At 39.3% G+C, this 18,189-nt stretch overlaps 1 protein-coding gene across 1 annotated transcript in view; it reads right to left on the bottom strand.

Annotated features, from left to right (window-relative positions):
• LOC118214124 (protein NLRC3-like) overlaps nt 1-18,189 on the bottom strand; it is a 46,268-nt gene that overhangs the window by 10,966 nt on the left and 17,113 nt on the right. Inside the window, exons 8-13 of the mRNA XM_035393739.1 lie at nt 17,960-18,070; nt 17,195-17,305; nt 16,389-16,499; nt 15,798-15,908; nt 15,474-15,519; nt 6,964-7,303 (exon numbers count right to left, since the gene is read on the bottom strand). Coding sequence (XP_035249630.1) covers nt 6,964-7,303; nt 15,474-15,519; nt 15,798-15,908; nt 16,389-16,499; nt 17,195-17,305; nt 17,960-18,070 — 830 coding nt within the window. The remainder of the gene's footprint in view (nt 1-6,963; nt 7,304-15,473; nt 15,520-15,797; nt 15,909-16,388; nt 16,500-17,194; nt 17,306-17,959; nt 18,071-18,189) is intronic.

Raw genomic sequence — 18,189 nt, 5'->3', positions numbered from 1 at the left:
TTAGTGCGTAAGGAAAAGCAGAAGAGCAACTCTTCCTCAGGTGACTGAGAATGTCAATGCAGGATGTGATCACACTGCCAGCAAGAACAGTTCATCAACAACTACATAGAGAGAGATAATATAGTAGGGCTACAGTGCATAAACCCTAAATGCCCATTTGAGAGTTCTGTGGTACAAAACCCATAGGCACTGGTCTACAGAGATGCGGAAAAAAGTGATATGGTAAGATGAGTTATCCTTCACCATATTCTCGACAAGTGGGCAAGTGCATGTGTGCATGTGTGGCCATCAAAGAACCATACAGGCCTGAATGCTTGACCCCTACAGTGAGGGGCTCTGGTGGCTCTGTTATGCTGTGTGGGCTTGGTCCACTTGACCCCTTAAAGGGAAGGGTCACTGCAAATCAATGCAAAGTTAATGTGAGTGATCACCTTTCTCCTACGATGAAACATTTTTATTCTGATGCGAGTGGTCTCTTCCAGGATGACAATGCCCCCATCCACAATGGCATGAGGGTTACTGAATGGTTTGATGGAAGTGGGTAACACTTTGGCAAGGTCTGGCATATCCGTCTCTCTCTCTCTTTTCTGGTATTTCATAATCAATTGTTTAATGTTTTGTTGTATGTCTTCTGTTTTGTCATTTAGAAGTAGTGAGCCTGCATTCAATAAAGAATGTATGATTTCAACGCATTAATATATTTGACTGCTTTGTAGTAAATTCAATTAGCTAATCTTAAAACCTAATATAGAGCTTTTGACTTGTTTGTTGATTCCACCAGTTTTCTGTAGACTGACCTATCAATTAATTTGGCAAATTCATTGATAATTCTCATTTTCAATAATAATTATTAAATTAAATCACATAATATATTTTACATGTAGGTTAATTGAGAGGTTCTAGCACGCAATATCACTTGGTTCAGTATTCAGAGTTCTGATGAACATTTTAACAAGGACATTGACTGTTGCAACAGCTGGATTCAGAAAATAAACATGTCCTTACTTGTCCCACAATATATTTCAAAGTTTATATATATATATATATATATATTAAGGCTGTCAAAAGTGCCATGAAATTAAGTTAATATTAGCTTTTGTAATTAGTTCGAGTTTGAATATATTCAAATATTTTTGTGAATTATAGGCAAATGATAAGCCGCTTATTGTTGGGTGCAATATGCATGTGACGCTCCCTCTAAACTGGCCTACGCGTTATTTTCCACGAGCGGGCAGCAGAATAGAGGTCATCGGTGAACTTTAATACTAGGTTACTACATCTGGGGCCTCATTTACAAAACGTATTTTAGATCAACTGTGTGGCGCGTGCGTAGAAAATCACGTCAACGTAGTGATTTAAAAAATTTCAACATGACTCGATTTGACAGTGGAAACGTTCGTCGCTCTACGTCAGGTCTTCACTTGACGTATGCACGCAAGTTCATTTTATAAATGAGCCCCCTGCAGTTTCTATAGCCTAATGCGCAAATGAATAAAGCACTTTCACGTGGATGTAATTTTCCACACATCGGCATTTATTAATCATTGGGAAATGATTGTTCATAGGAAATCCCTGTTTTTGTTAACACAAAAACTATTCAAACGGCTAATACTTAAAACAACATACATTACTTACTCTGTTTAGTTTGTTTAACTTCTTTCATCATCCAATTTTATCAAAATCTTCAGAAAAGAAAGGAAACATAGCCTGCCATGGGAACATTATTTAGCCTAAATTGTTAGCTGACCAGATCTGTTGAACGAAGTGAAAAAAGAGACTGGCTCGCGAGCCTACCTGACCAGTAACGTTAGGTGTCAATAGAGTTGAAAGTATCATCGGAGGTTATTGGCAAGGAAAACCAGACGATCCACTTGCCCTGGGTCCAGGGCAGAACATTTTGTTGACAGAGGAAGTAACGTTAGTACAGGAAATGAACTTTGCATGCATGAACATGATTCGCCGCATGAAATTAAAGCCTGCATGTTAATTACAATACGTGGGATCCAAAACTAATATTCGAATGCTCAAATTTAGGTTCGAACTTTAAAAAAAGAAATATTTTTGAATAGTTTTCGAACTTCAAATTTTTTTTGACAGCCCTAATATATATATATATATATATATATATATATATAATTATAATTATATATATATATAATCTGCCAGTGAGTTAGCCTAACCGCTCTGGTACAGGTGAATTCATCTTTAGCACAGTGGTTAGTGCAGCCACCTCTCACCTGGCAGACCTGCATTTGTCCCAGTATTTTATCCCAGGTTCAGAGGTCACAGTATTTTATCCCAGGTTCACACGTCACAGTATTTTATCCCAGGTTCAGAGGTCGCAGTATTTTATCCCAGGTTCAGAGGTCACATTAACGTTCGGTTTCTGCGTTTTTTACACAGATAAAGGAGCCACAGTGCAGGAGAAAAAATACACTGCGTTCTATAAACACAGATACTGGTCTGACTTTTGTGCTGTTTATTGATCATAATATTTAAACAGCCAATGGTAGCATTGTGAGATTCAAAGAGAAAGCACTTTGGGTGAAAAGTTGAAAACAAGATATTACTCTCTCGTTAGATTTGTTAAGATAATGCATTTGGTTTGCTTTCTGCATGCATCATCATCGTTCTGTGGCATTCTGTGACATCAAAAATAAATAAATGGTACTGTGCACAGTAAAAAAGGCTAGTAGTACTGCTGTATTGCCATCTGTATAAAGAAGTGCATTCCAAATTAGTTTGTGATACTGTACAAAGTATCACAACAGTCCTCTACAACAAGCCGTCAATGGTAAACTAGATCTCATAAACACGTTTTCAACGTACAAAAATGCCAAGTTACTCAAAAGTATTGATATCAAAATGACGCCAAGTTGCGGTACTACAAACAATATAGGCTATCTTGCCTCACCGAAATGACATAAGATGTATTTCAAAGCAATGCTACCCAATATTTCCTCATTTCTTTCAAGTCACTTGGCCCTGTGTGTTACGCATTTTTGTACGTTGAAAACGTGTTTTTTATGAGATATCATTTGTTTTTGCAAAGCGTTTTATTACGAGAGTGAGAATTGCGAAGTGACCCTGTAAGAAACGGTTGTGGATTATGGCTATCCTTGTGTGAATTTGTACAGTCTGATGAGCGTGTACCGTTTAGCAGTTTCCGTTTGCTATATATGTAAAACAGTGGCTGTGACAAAGGGTGCGGTGGCGTAAATGTAAATGCATCAGAAAAGGTGAAATATGGGCAGTGTATGTAGGCTACTCACGGATTTGACGGCCATCCAACGAGCCTTGATTGACAAAAGAATCAGCAAGCCCATAGAATTAGAGCTGCCTAGGTCAGAACTTGTGTACCCTTCTGTCCTGCTCCGTTGTCTGTTATTTCGTGAAGATGCACTTTTCGTGTTTGTAAGGTTTATAAGGCATTTTGATAGGCTTATCTGCAGGTAGGAATCCTCTTTGCTGTTTTGTTAAGCTAGAACCGGAAAAGTTGATAGTGGAGAAGAGGAGCAGACGCATATGTCCCAGCAGGCTTTGCATATGAGAAAATAACAACAGTGGTGAGATAAATTAGGCGAAATGATGAAATTGCGTAGTTGAAACAATATGTTTTTAGCAGAATGGGCATGTAGGTGAAGGTTGACATGATCACAGACTATAGTGTGAAGTAAATGAAGTGACCATGAGCGAGCTTAGTTTCCTTATCAAATGGTATATATAATAGTCTGTATTTAATGTTAATTGTTAAAGTGGAGGGTTAAGTAATGAGTGAAATGTATTGCACTGTTGTGCTTTTCTCATGTTCAGTACTAGTAGTTATACTTATTGGTGAGTCATGATTTTAAATGTAATGTTTTAATGGGGAGTTGCAGAACGTACATACGTAGTAATTGTTTGTATGTGGCTAGATAGAGAACAGGGCGAGGTAACATGAATGTAGAAATGTGGTGTTTGCTGATAAGAACATTTTCTACAGTAGCCAAGTGAAGAAATATAGTGAGTAGAAATGGCACAGCAGTGAACTGGTGTAACTTTTTAATAAAAGGAATACATTTGCCGTCATGAAATGCATATGGGTGGCCGTGAGTGAGTTTTGGTAAAGCAAATATAAGCGTAAGAGAACGTTAGTGTAAAAGAGGAAATTATCTGCCTGAGGGCGAGGCGGGATTCAATCCTTCAGTCTGTGACTTTGTTAGTGCAGCACCATGACATAGTTATGCAATGGGTGAAATATCATTAGCAAACCTGTCCGTGGTTTTAAAGAACACAGGCCAGTAAGCACAGAAGATCTCCCGTTGAATCCATATGGCTTTGCAATATTGTAGCCGGTTAATAACTGAACGTGCAGACGGTACGTCAAAATTCAGTGTATACGTTCGGTGAACGGCGGGTAGATATGGTGCAAAAGCAATAATTGAGAAGTAGTAGACAATTATTAGTGAGGGTAAAAGCAGGTTAAAGAAACGTGTCCCTAGCTGGGCTTGAACCTAAGATTCCATGTTCCCAAGACTGTAACCTTACCCACTAGGCCACAAACAGATTAGCTATTTAAACTGGAAATGTTTCAGAGTAAGAAGGTATGGGTATTTTGCCTGTGTATGTGAGTTTTTGATTGGGTGGTGAACTGGTGTAACTTTTTAATAGAAGGAATACATTTGCCGTCATGAAATGCATATGGGTGGCCGTGAGTGAGTTTTGGTAAAGCAAATATAAGCGTAAGAGAACGTTAGTGTAAAAGAAAAAATTATCTGCCTGAGGACGAGGCGGGATTCAATCGTTCAACCGGAAGTTTACCAGTCTGTCACTTCGTTAGGGCAGCACCATGATATAGCTATGCAATGCGTGAAATATCATTAGCAAACCTGTCCATGGTTTTAAAGAACACAGGCGAGTAAGCACAGAAGAGCTCCCATTGAATCCATATGGCTTTGCAATATTGTAGCTGGTTAACAATTGAACGTGCAGACGGTACGTCATAATACAGTGTATACGTTCGGGGAACGGCTGGTAGATATGGTGCAAAAGCAATAATTGAGAAGTAGTAGACAATTATTAGTGAGGGTAAAAGCAGGTTAAAGAAACACATTCTTAGCTGGGCTTGAACCTAAGACCCTGTGATCCTAAGACTGTAACCTTACCCACTAGGCCACAGGCAGACTAGCTGTTTGTACTGAGAATGTTTCACAGTAAAAAGGTATGGGTATTTTGCGTGTGTATGCAAGTTATCATTGGGTCGTGTAGGTGAAGATTTGGCGGGTGTCGGTAAAATGTCCAATGGGGAGACATGTTATTAGTGGGATAGGCGGCAGGAAAAATAAGAAGAAGAAGAAGAAGAAGAAGAAGAAAGAGAAGAACAAGGAGAAAACGCAAAATCCCCTTAGTTTGGGGCTTTATTGTGTGGACATGTGAAGTTGTTTATGAAATCTGTCTGTTGAAATGGGGTCAGAATGTACAGAATTATTGTTTTTAAGGGCTGAGTGTCTGTGGCTGTTGTGGTTATTTCTGTGGGGAACCCTGAAAAGTGCCAAACTCTCGGTACTGTATAGGTATGGGGCATGCCCGCGCCAAGGCGTAACTTGGCGGGATGGCATACCTGCCATCCCAATTTGTACAGCTACATTTTTCATGGCCATCGTGGCAATATTACTACAATGTAGTCACTAAAGGTGCTGTCTGATACATGGGGGGACTCTTAAGGATTTCCACTAGCCCAGATGAAATGTTATTATCCATGTTTTTAAATTCATAACATGTTTACTATTAAATACCTTCATATTCAAAACATGCACATTCATTCTTGTGCTATGACCTGTAAAATTTCCATCAATAATACTAACAAATATGACTTCATACAGTAAAGATCAAGGCTACATTGAGAAAACAATGAAATCTCGAGTGAAAGTGTTCGCCAAACAAGTTTAAAAGCGGAAAAAGGAAATAGGCTACAAGAGGCAGCATATGCAAAAAATGTTTGATTTATTTGCATTAACAATTCATATGTAGAATTAGCTCCAAAGAGCGCTGGAGCGGGGCCTAGCACATGCGGAAAATTTATTCAGAAAAACTCTAGATAGTCGGCCTCTACACTTTTTCACAGGCCAGCCCAGTAATTTGTTTCTGCCTACCCCACTGTAGCTTGCACATGAGTAAATAAAACAGAAATCGCTTCTAGGGTTATCTATTATTTTTTCTATCATCATATAGTCTGTGTGGCAGAAATGCATTTTGATCAGAATGCAAAAACATAATTTGTATCTTATTTCATCCTGCTTCTGTTAATAAAATTATGAACAACAAATATTTCTTTTTGGCATTTAGCACGACCAATGCAGATTTTTCCCAACTGAACTTGCGGATCTCCCGCTTGATGTCAGGAGGAGAAGGCAGATATTTTGCTATTTTCCACACTGTAGACGCAGCACAAATTATGTGCTACCCACGTAGTCAGAGGATAAAAAGGTCATCATCAGTTTGCGCATCTGCAGGTGCACAAGTAGGACTCAAACACCCCGTTGCAGAGTCATGCTTTTGCTTTTGGAACGAGCTTCTTTACAGCGTGAGACACCCGGAGGCCCTCATAGTATAATACTTTTATGCTGATTGCTGAGTTTGATTCCTGGATACAAACTCAGGGCAGTATGTCTGATGGGACAGTGGTCTAGTTATTGGTATTTGAGCACAAGATTTTGCCTTTAAACCCCCCTCAAGGACATTTAATCTTGTTCATTTGCTTGTCATTGTAATCACTGCTTGGGGCAATATTTTAATAAATCTAAATGTAAAACATAAATGTTATTTTTTGGCCTTTTATATACAGTATGTAATATTGTCAATGTAAAACAGTATTATGAAAGTGTAGATGTTGTAAATCAGAACATTGATCACTGTTACATTTGCTATGTAAACTCATTTCAGAATTCTAATGGACACACAGTAGCAATGAGGGAAAACTCTTACCGTGCTGCTCATCTCTTTCCAGTGAGTCGGCGAGATCCTTCTGCTTCATGTTCCTCAGGATGTGGAGTGTGATCTTCAGAGACCTCTCACTGCCACAGGTCTCCAGCATCTTTTCAACTATGTACAGGACCTCAGGATCCTCCTGCTGTCTCTCAGTGCATTCTGGGTAATCATCAATTCGATGACTTTTGAACAATTCCTTCATCTTCATAAACTTAACCAGTGCAGAAGGATCTTCAGGCAGACTCTTTATGCATTCTGGGCAATCCTGACTCAGATGGCTCTGAAAAAGTTTCAGCTTTTCGTCCTTCTTCAGCTTCATCAGAGTGCGCAGGAGAGACTGAAATAAGCACATGAAGAGATGTGCTGTATCAGTGTGAAATAAACACATGAAGAGGTGTGCTGTATCAGTGTGAACTAAAAACAAGAAGAGGTGTGCTGTATCAGTGTGAAATAAACACATGTAGAGGTGTGCTGTATCAGTGTGAAATAAGCACATGAAGAGGTGTGCTGTATCAGTGTGAAATAAACACATGAAGAGGTCTGCTGCATCACAATAATAAATGAACACATGACAAATAAATGGGCCATAATACAAGTGAACCGTAACGAATGTCTGTTCGTAAATGTGAATGCACCATGATGCGAGGGAAATGTCCCCATGGGGATAAAGAAGTTTTCTATGTATGTATGTACAATATATATTTTACATGCAGTATGTATTGTAAGTAGCAAATGTATGAAAACTTACATTTAGTAAAATGAAGTTGACAAGCAAGTATAAACATATGTTTTCTGGAGGAATATGCTTCCTGTAGATATTCACCAGGAGTTATGATCATTCATTTAAATGTGTTGCATGAGGTATTCGACACTTTGATGTGACACAAAGTTTAAATGAAATGGTAAGATTAAAATGGTAAGATTACAGTTTTTCTCAATTGTTCAAATACGTTTTCTGAAACTATAGCTCAATTTCTCAAAACTCTACACACAAAGCACAGCAACAGTTAACCTTTTGCCAAAACTACACAGATCTCTTGAAAAATGCATTCATAACCATGTTCTCTCTTCCCAAAAACTTTTTCCATCAAAATGATTTACACAGGCCTCATATGAATAGGTCTTATTGAGCATTGATTTCACACTGGTGTGATAAATTTAAAAACACAACTATCAAAATACTATGTATGTTTTGGCGTCAAGAGGTCATGTTACATATTCAAGTTATAAAATTGTGTAAAAATGGCTTATCTTTTCTCCTTTTTTTAAGTTTTAGTTTTCTTTTTGAGGGGTCCCAGAATAGGCTGTAATTTTACAGTAAATATAAAGACTGTTGCCATGATACAATACAGTAAATATATCATCATATAAATAGTGCATTTGCTAGGTAAACCTAATTCAAATTCAGTACAGTACAGCAAAGTGTGTGTTGTCACTTTGAGTGTTGTTGTTATTGTGTATGATACAATGCACATTTATTGTATTGTCCTGCCTGTGAGGTCCAGTTGGGCTGCACTCACAACCCAGTTTACATGAGTCATACTGAAAATTGTTAGAAGTGTTTTTTCATTTTCCTTTTCAGTGCAATTATGAGTTTTGCCAAAATAAATAACATTTGTGTCTTCTCAAAACTAGAACATGCTTAGACTGGACAATGGATGTGATGATCTGTTATCATATATGAAATCAATGAACAAATTCAAAAAGGTAACAAAGCAAATCTTTATTTGGTACTGTACAATACAGTTTCTCAAATGTTTACACACTAAAACTGGAATTATGCACACGATGGTGAAAACTTGAAGCTCATATGTCAACAACAAAGACTATTTCACAATTCCTTTGTTTTCACTCAAATAGCAATTATAAATCACATTTTTGCACAACTCTACACACAAAATCTCATTATTTAGCACAATTTTGATAATCAAGCCTTTTTGTTCTCATGAAAAACACTGGCCTTCAAATGCCAAACTTTAAGTACCAATTGGTCTCACTCATGCCACACCTGCTCAAACTCAATTGGCTAAACTTTTCAATTATCTGTCAAAAAAGAGACCTCCGGTGAAATTTGAATGCATGAATGCATTTTGCAAGAGATTTGTGTAGTTTTGGCAAAAGGTTAACTGTTCCTGTGCTTTGTGTGTAGAGTTTTGAGAAATTGAGCTGTAGTTTCAGAAAACGTGTTTAAACAATTGAAAAAACTGTAAATCTTTGCAAAAATAAAATTCGTAGTTTGTAGGCCTGCTGTAAAAAAAACAAAAAACAAATAAGTGATCAACCAAAGTTGCACCTATTTCATTTTAAATAATAGCTTGTCTCCCTCTTCTTCCTCCACCTCCACCTCCACCTCCACCTCCACCTCCACCTCCACCTCCACCTCCACCTCCACCTCCACCTCCACCTCCACCTCCACCTCCACCTCCACGTGCTGCGTGTTGCTCCATTGTTTTCCAACACAATAGAGGTCACCGGAGGTCTCTTTTATGCTCTGACAAATAATTGAAAAGTTTAGCCAATTGAGTTTGAGCAGGTGTGGCGTGAGTGAGACCAATTGGTACTTAGAGTTTGGCATTTGAAGGCCAGTGTTTTCCATGTGAACAAACAAGGCTTGATTACGAAAATTGTGCTAAATGATGAGATTTTGTGTGTAGAGTTGTGCAAAAATGTGATTTAGAATTGCTATTTGAGTGAAAACAAAGGAATTGTGCTTAGAGTTTTGCAGAAATAGTCTTTGTTGTTGACACATGAGCTTCAAGTTTTCACTAGTTCCAGTTTTAGTGTGTAAACATTTGAGAAAAACTGTAAAAAACACAGGGCCAAGTGTAGATGGTATGTCATAATGCAGTCTATGGCCCTCATTTATCAATCTAACGTAGAAACCAGCGCAGATCCGCGCGCAGAAATCATCTTACGACTGGGTTCACGTTGATTCATGAAACGTTCGTATCTCGCCTATCACAGTGTAAGAATGATCGAGCGTTGATAAATGAGGCGGCTTACAGTTTTTCTCCATTGTATACACACAAAAAAAGGAACTATGCACACAATTCTGAAAACTTGAAGCTCATGTATCAACAGCAAGACTCCAGACTTCTAAACTCTAAGCACAATTCCATTGTTCTCACTCAAATAGCAATTCTAAATCGCATGTTTGCAAAACTGTAAGCACAAATCTCATAATTTAGCACACTTTGTTCACCTGGAAAGCACTGGCCTTAAAAATGCCACACCCTAATTACCAATTGGTCTCACTCACTTCTCACCTGTTCAATCTCAATTGGCAAAACACTTCAATCATGTGTCAGAGCATAAAAGAGCCCTCTGGTGACCTCTACTGTGTTGGGGGAAAAATGGAGCAGCATGGAGAACAGAGAGGAAGAGGAAGAGGAAGAGGAAGAGGAAGAGGAAGAGGAAGAGGAAGAGGAAGAGGAAGAGGAAGAGGAAGAGCAAGAGGAAGAGTGATAGCAAGAAGAGGAGGAAGGAATATTTCTAATGAAATCCATGCAACTTTGGTTGACCATGTACTCAATCATGGCCTAACAATGACCGAAGCTGGGCAGCGAGTCCAGCCAAATTTGAGCCGCTTCACGGTAGCCTCAGCTATCCGGGCATTTAGAGATAAGAATAGGTAAGTAACCACTTCAGCAGTCTTCTATACTCTCTACAGTAATTACAGTAATGTAACTTTATGGTTTCTATGGATATTTACAGTGCTTAGAGAAATGTATAGTGTAATGTTGTTTTGTCTTACATTTATGAAATATGTGTAGCCTATACTGTATATACTTTTCACAGAATAGAAAGACGACCAGCAAGAGGTGGCAGAGGCCGGAAATTTACAGATGAGCAAGAGACCACCATAATCAACACGGTGTTGGCTAGTAAATATTTGCTTTGTTACCTTTTTGTATTTGTGCACTGATTTCATCATTACATCCCCAGAAAGACAGTCTAAACATTTTCTTACTGTAGTGTTTTTCATTTTACTTGCATTTTAGTGCAATTACTGTATGAGTTTTGCCAAAATAGGTAACATTTGTGTATTCTCAGAACTCTAACAATGTTGCAGTATCAACTATAAGTTTACAGTATGACTCTGGGGAGCTGGGTTGTGAGTTTAGCCCAAAGACTGTAGGTTTAGCCCAATTGGAGCTCATTGGATAGACAAATGTGCATTGTATCCTATTCTGATACAATGATTGTGTCAATGTTTACAGTTTCTCTCAAATGCTTACGCACTAAAACTGGAACTATGCACACGATGGTGAAAACTTGAAGCTCATGTGTGAACAACAAAGGCTATTTCTGCAAAACAATCATTTAGCACAATTTTCATAATCAAGCCTTGTTCGTTCACATGGAAAACACTGGCCTTCAAATGCCAAACTCTAAGTACCAACTGGTCTCACTCACGCCACACCTGCTCAAACTCAATTGGCTAAGCTTTTCAATTATCTGTCAGAGCATAAAAGAGACCTCCGGTGACCTCTTGTTTTGGAAAACAATGGGGCAACACGCAGCACAGAGAGGTAGAGGAGGAGGTGTACGTGTACGAGGTGGACAAAGAAGAGGGAGACGAGCTAATATTTCAAATGAAATACGGTCAACTTTGGTTGATCATGTATTTGTTTTTTTGTTTTTTACAGCAGGCCTACAAACTACGATTTTTATTTTTGCAGTCTGCTGAACAAAGATTTATTTTACAGTAACAAATAAAGATTTGCTTTGTTACCCTTTTGAATTTGTTAATTGATTTCATATATGATAACAGATCATTACATCCATTGTCCAGACTGACACAGTCTAAGCATGTTCTAGTTTTGAGAAGACACAAATTTTATCTATTTTGGCAAAACTCATAATTGCACTGATAAGGAAAATGAACATGGAATGTATGATGGAACCTGGGTTGTGAGTGCAGCCCAACTAGACCTCATTGGCAGGACAATACAGTAAATGTGCATTGTATCATACACAATAACAACAACACTCAAAGTGACAACACACACTTTGCTGTACTGTACTGAATTTGAATTAGGTTTACCTAGCAAATGCACTATTTATAATGATATATTTACTGTATTGTATCATGGCAACAGTCTTTATATTTACTGTAAAATTGCTGCTTATTTTGGGACCCCTCGAAAAGAAAACTAAAACTTAAAAAAAGGAGACTAAATAAGCAATTTTTACACAATTTTATACACTTGAATATGTAACATGACCTCATGAGGCCAGATCATACATACAGTATTTTGATGGTTGTGTTTTTAAATTTATCACACCAGTGTAAAATCAATGCTCAATAAGACCTATTCATATGAGGCCTGTGTGAATCATTTTGATGGAAAAAGTCAGTTTTGAGAAGACAGAACATGGTTTTGAATATGAATGCATTTTGCAAGAGATTTGTGTAGTTTTGGCAAACGGTTAACTGTTGCTGTGCTTTGTGTGTAGTGTATTGAGAAATTGAGCTATAGTTTCAGGAAATGCGTTTAAACAATTGAGAAACTGTATATGATATATTCACAGTATTGTATTACAATATGGCAACAGTCTTTATACTGTATGTACCATAAAATTAACCTTAAAGGTTAATTAAACCTTAAGGTCCCAAAAAAAAAAACCAAAAAAAAAAAAAACCTTAAACTTTAAAAAGGAAACAATTTCTACACAATTTTATACATTTGAATATGTAACATGGCCTCATGAAGCCAAAATATATCACACCAGTGCTTAATTGATGCTCTGTAAGGGATATTCATATGATAGCTGTGTGTATCGTTTTGGTTTAAAGAATCAGTTTTGAGAAGAGATAACATGGTTTTGAGTGCAGTGTTTCATTTTGCAAGAGAAAATGGCTAACTCTTTTCAGTTTTGTGTTTAGAGTTTTGAGAAATTGAGCTATAGTTTCAGGAAACGTGTTTAAACGATTGGGAAAAACTGTAAAACAATCGTCATTTAAATATCACGCCCCTATATATTCTCGGTTTAGAGGCCTCGCCCCTAGAGTTTACGACACGGAGAAGCGTAATACGGCCAAGAAGAGAAATTTCTCCGACCTAGAAATAGAATCTGAACCAATTAGTTCTATTTGGCAGCCTGAAAAGTGGCATAGAAGGAAGTCATAAAAATGCAGTGTGGAAGGAAATCACTGCCGTCAACAATCGAACTCCAGCTGAGGTTGGAATATTTAATTTATACATCCGTGATACGACGTGATCTGTGGGGCGACATAGCTCAGGAGGTAAGACCGATTGTCTGGCAGTTGGAGGGTTGAGGGTTCAAACCCCGCCCTGGGCATGTCGAAGTGTCCTTGAGCAAGACACCTAACCCCTCACTGCTCTGGCGAATGAGAGGCATCAATTGTAAAGCGCTTTGGATAAAAGCGCTATATAAATGCAGTCCATTTACCATTTGATATGTATAGCCTATATATATAATAGTAATGAGCTTATATCATAATTCTTTACATTTAGGTGAAGAAAAAATGGTCAGACCTCAAACTCGCCACCAACCTTCCAGCCTTGCATTGATGCAGACTGAGGAGCGAGTGTCCGCGCTTATCAGGTCTGCTTCTATTTCGGGCATAACAGGTGGCGGAAAAGACACAGACGCACCACCTGTGTCCAAGCCAGATAATGGTAACAATTTAATAGCCTAGGCTACTAGTATTTAAATAATTACACGGTTGCAGGGTTAATTTATTTCTTCATTTTAATGATGTTTTAGTGATGTTATAAACATGCTTTTGTTTTGTTTTCGTCTTACAGGCGCGTAGAGGTCTTCTAACAGATCCAGATCTGCCATTGCCGAGATTTGATGACTGACAAAGCTCTTGTTTAAATAGGTGACTGAATAAGCACCTAACCTAATTTCTTGTAATTATGTCACCAGTAGCGTAGCCTAACAAGTAGGCTATCTCAAAATGAAAGAGAAATTATTCTTATAGCCTACACTAAAAAACTGTTAACCCCGTTAATTGCAAACAATTTGAAAATAACTATTTATGTTAGGGATATGACACAGTCGATGTAGGTCTTTACAAAATAAAAATATGTAGCCTATGGCAAAATATTCTAAGTGATGAATATGTGGCTGCATATGCTTAGATGCCAGTCAGAATATGGTCTAATAACAATTCTCCGACTCAGCCAGATTTACTATGCTGCAGCGCAAGTCCACGCTGACATGAAAACTTCCATACACGAGTTGAGACTTGACCTGAGATTTGATCGTAGCCTCCGCTCACGTCCAAATTTATAAATGCCGAGCTTTGCGTGGAAATGACCGCACGCCCCGTTTTCTGTCGTACGTTCATTTCGTAAATGAGGGCTTATATGTTCGGTGAAAGACGGGGTAGATGTGGTGCAAAAGCAATAGTTGAGAAGTAACGGACAATTATTAGTGAGCAAATGAGCATGTGTCAGACATGAAGAATTTGCTTGAGGTGGGACTTGAGCCTGTGACTCAATGATCCATCGCGACATTTACCACTGAGCCACAAACTGACTTGCTGTTGAGACAAGAAATTTTATTTGGTAAAAAGATATGTCCATTTTGCGTGTGTATGTGAGATTTTAATTTGCTTTTGCTGGTGTAGTTGAAGGATTGGCTGGTGTCTGTAAAATGTCCAATGGGGAGACATATTCTTTGTGGGTGTGGCAGTTGGTCCGCCTGAGAGGCGGATTGGTCTGGGCTGCGCCGGCTGGTGGAGAGAGCACACGCACCTGGGCTGCGTTGGCAAATCAGCCCAGGTGCTTAAAGGTGTGTGCTGCTCTCCGCAGTTTGGGGCTGAGACCGGAAGCTCACACCGAGAGTGTAGTTATGAGTTTCGGTTTGTTTTATTTTAAGCATGAAAGTCAAGAAGGAAGTAATCCTCAGCTGGAATGCTGGAGGAGCTGGACCCGGCCAGGAAGGCGGGTCAGCTACGGGCGGTGCACGGGAAAGTGGTCACGCCATTTTACTTTCATTTGTCTTCGTTATTTTAGCATGTGACCCGTGAGGGGGAAGGGTGAAGTAGTCCGTTAATTTCATTTTGTGTTTGTGTGTGTGCGCTCTCTCTCTCCATGCGTCAGAAACGGTGTTCCCCAGTACTGTCACATTCTCCCTGCCCAGGGTGTCACGATTGGTGTGTGACAGTGGGCTATGAGCATTTTTGGATGGAGGAAGAAGAAGAAAATGCAAAGTTTGGGCATTTATTGTGTGGATGTGAAGTTGTTCATAAATTCTGTCTGTCGAAATAGGTTCAGAATGTACAGAATTTAATGTTTTTAAGGGCTAAGAGTCTGGCTGTTGCGGTTATTTCTGTGGGGAACCATGAAAAGTGCTAAATTCTCAGTGCTGTATAGGTATGAGACATCCCCCACCAAGGCGTAACTTGGCTGGATGGCATACCTGCCATCCCAATATGCATTATATACACTCCAATGAAATGTACTGTATGAAAAAAACAAAAAAGCTTTAAAAAAAAATTTTGGAGAGAAAAAAAGGCGATCACACACCTGTTTATGGGGACACTTTGAGCGGGACTCGAGTGGCCACAGTGTCCTATAAAAAAAAAACTTCCAGTTAAACTCATCCTCTTACTGCAGCTCTAACTCACAGGACATGGAGACAGAGCTGCCAGTTAAACTGATCTTCTTACTGCAGCTCTAACTCACAGAACATGTGAATATGATGCAATACACCTCACCTACACCTGAATGTGATATAATATACCCACCTACATGTGACTGTAACTGTGTGTCTTAATAAAAACTGTCCACATAGTGAAGAAAAATGAAGAACAAATAAACGGTGGAGTCAATTTGAATCTGTTTAATTACCTTTGATCACCAGTGATGTCTCCTTTGAATCGGACTGGTTTATCCATTGAATGATCGCTCATCATGGACAGACAGCTGGGTACAGGTGACCCAGCTCTCTCTGCCTGGACCCTGTGAATAAAACATGGAGACAGAGCTTCCAGTTAAACTCATCCTCATACTGCAGCTCTAACTCACAGCACATGGAGACAGAGCTTCCAGTTAAACTCATCCTGTTACTGCAGCTTTAACTCACAGAACATGAAGACAGAACTTCCATATAAACTCATCCTCTGACTGCAGCGCTAACTCACAGAACATGGAGACAGAGCTTCCAGTCAAACTCATCCTCATACTGCAGCTCTAACTCACAGCACATGGAGACACAGCTTCCAGTTAAACTCATCCTCTTACTGAAGCTCTGACTCACAGCACATGTGAATATGATGCAATACACCTCATCTACACCTGAATGTGATATACCCACCTATATGTGACTGTGCAATAATTCAGTCACAGACAACTGTGTGTGTCTTAATAAAAACTGTCCACATAGTGAAGAAAATTGAAGAACAAATAAACAGTGGAGTCAATTTGAATCTGTTTAATTACCTTTGATCACCAGTGATGTCTCCTCTGAATCGGACTGGTTTATCCATTGAATGATCGCTCTTCATAGACAGACAGCTGGGTACAGGTGACCCTGCTCTTTCTACCCAGACACTGTGAATAAAACATGGAGACAGAGCTTCCAGTCAAACTCATCCTCTTGCGGCAGCTCAAACTCACAGCACATGGAGACAGAGCTTCCAGGTAATCTCATCCTCTTACTGCAGCTCTAACTCACACCACATGGAGACAGAGCTTCCAGTTAAACTCATCCTCTAACTGCAGCTCTAACACACAGGACATGGAGACAGAGCTTCTACTTAAAATCATTCTCTTACTGCAGCTCTAACTCACATCACATGGAGACATAGCATCCAGTTAAAGTCATCCTCTTACCGCAGCTCTAACTCATAGCACATGGAGACAGAGCTTCCAGTTAAACTCATCCTCTTACTGCAGCACAAACTCACAGCACACAGAGACAGAGCTTCCAGGTAAACTCATCCTCTTACTGCAGCTCTAACTCATAGCACATGGAGACAGAGCTTCCAGTTAAACTCATCCTCTTACTGCAGCTCTAACACACAGCACATGGAGACATAGCTTCCAGTTAAACTCATCCTCTTACTGCAGCTCTAACTCACAGCACATGTGAATATGATGCAATGCACCTCACCTACACCTGAATGTGATATAATATACCCACCTATATGTGACTGTGACTGTGTGTCTTAATAAAAACTGTCCACATAGTGAAGAAAATTGAAGAACAAATAAACAGTGGAGTCAATTTAAATCTGTTTAATTACCTTTGATCACCAGTGATGTCTCCTTTGAATCGGACTGGTTTATCCATTGAATGATCGCTCTTCATGGACAGACAGCTGGGTACAGGTGAACCAGCTCTCTCTGCCTGGACCCTGTGAATAAAACATGAAGACAGAGCTTCCAGTTAAACTCATCCTCTTACTGCAGCTCTAACTCACAGCACATGGAGACATAGCTTCCAGTTAAAATCATCCTCTTACTGCAGCTCAAACTCACAGCACACAGAGACAGAGCTTCCAGGTAAACTCATCCTCTTACTGCAGCTCTAAGTCACAGCACATGGAGACAGAGCTTCCAGTTAAACTCATCCTCTTACTGAAGCTCTAACTCATAGCACATGGAGACAGAGCATCTAGTTAAACTCATCCTCTTACTGCAGCTCTAACTCACAGAACATGAAGACAGAACTTCCATATAAACTCATCCTCTGACTGCAGCGCTAACTCACATAACATGGAGACAGAGCTTCCAGTCAAACTCATCCTCATACTGCAGCTCTAACTCACAGCACATGGAGACACAGCTTCCAGTTAAACTCATCCTCTTACTGAAGCTCTGACTCACAGCACATGTGAATATGATGCAATACACCTCATCTACACCTGAATGTGATATACCCACCTATATGTGACTGTGCAATAATTCAGTCACAGACAACTGTGTGTGTCTTAATAAAAACTGTCCACATAGTGAAGAAAATTGAAGAACAAATAAACAGTGGAGTCAATTTGAATCTGTTTAATTACCTTTGATCACCAGTGATGTCTCCTCTGAATCGGACTGGTTTATCCATTGAATGATCGCTCTTCATAGACAGACAGCTGGGTACAGGTGACCCTGCTCTTTCTACCCAGACACTGTGAATAAAACATGGAGACAGAGCTTCCAGTCAAACTCATCCTCTTGCGGCAGCTCAAACTCACAGCACATGGAGACAGAGCTTCCAGGTAATCTCATCCTCTTACTGCAGCTCTAA

The sequence above is a fragment of the Anguilla anguilla genome, chromosome 15, assembly GCF_013347855.1.
Source record: "Anguilla anguilla isolate fAngAng1 chromosome 15, fAngAng1.pri, whole genome shotgun sequence".
NCBI classification, from domain to species: domain Eukaryota; kingdom Metazoa; phylum Chordata; class Actinopteri; order Anguilliformes; family Anguillidae; genus Anguilla; species Anguilla anguilla.
Note: the sequence above shows the minus strand (reverse complement) of the source record. Positions and strands in the feature narration are given on the sequence as shown.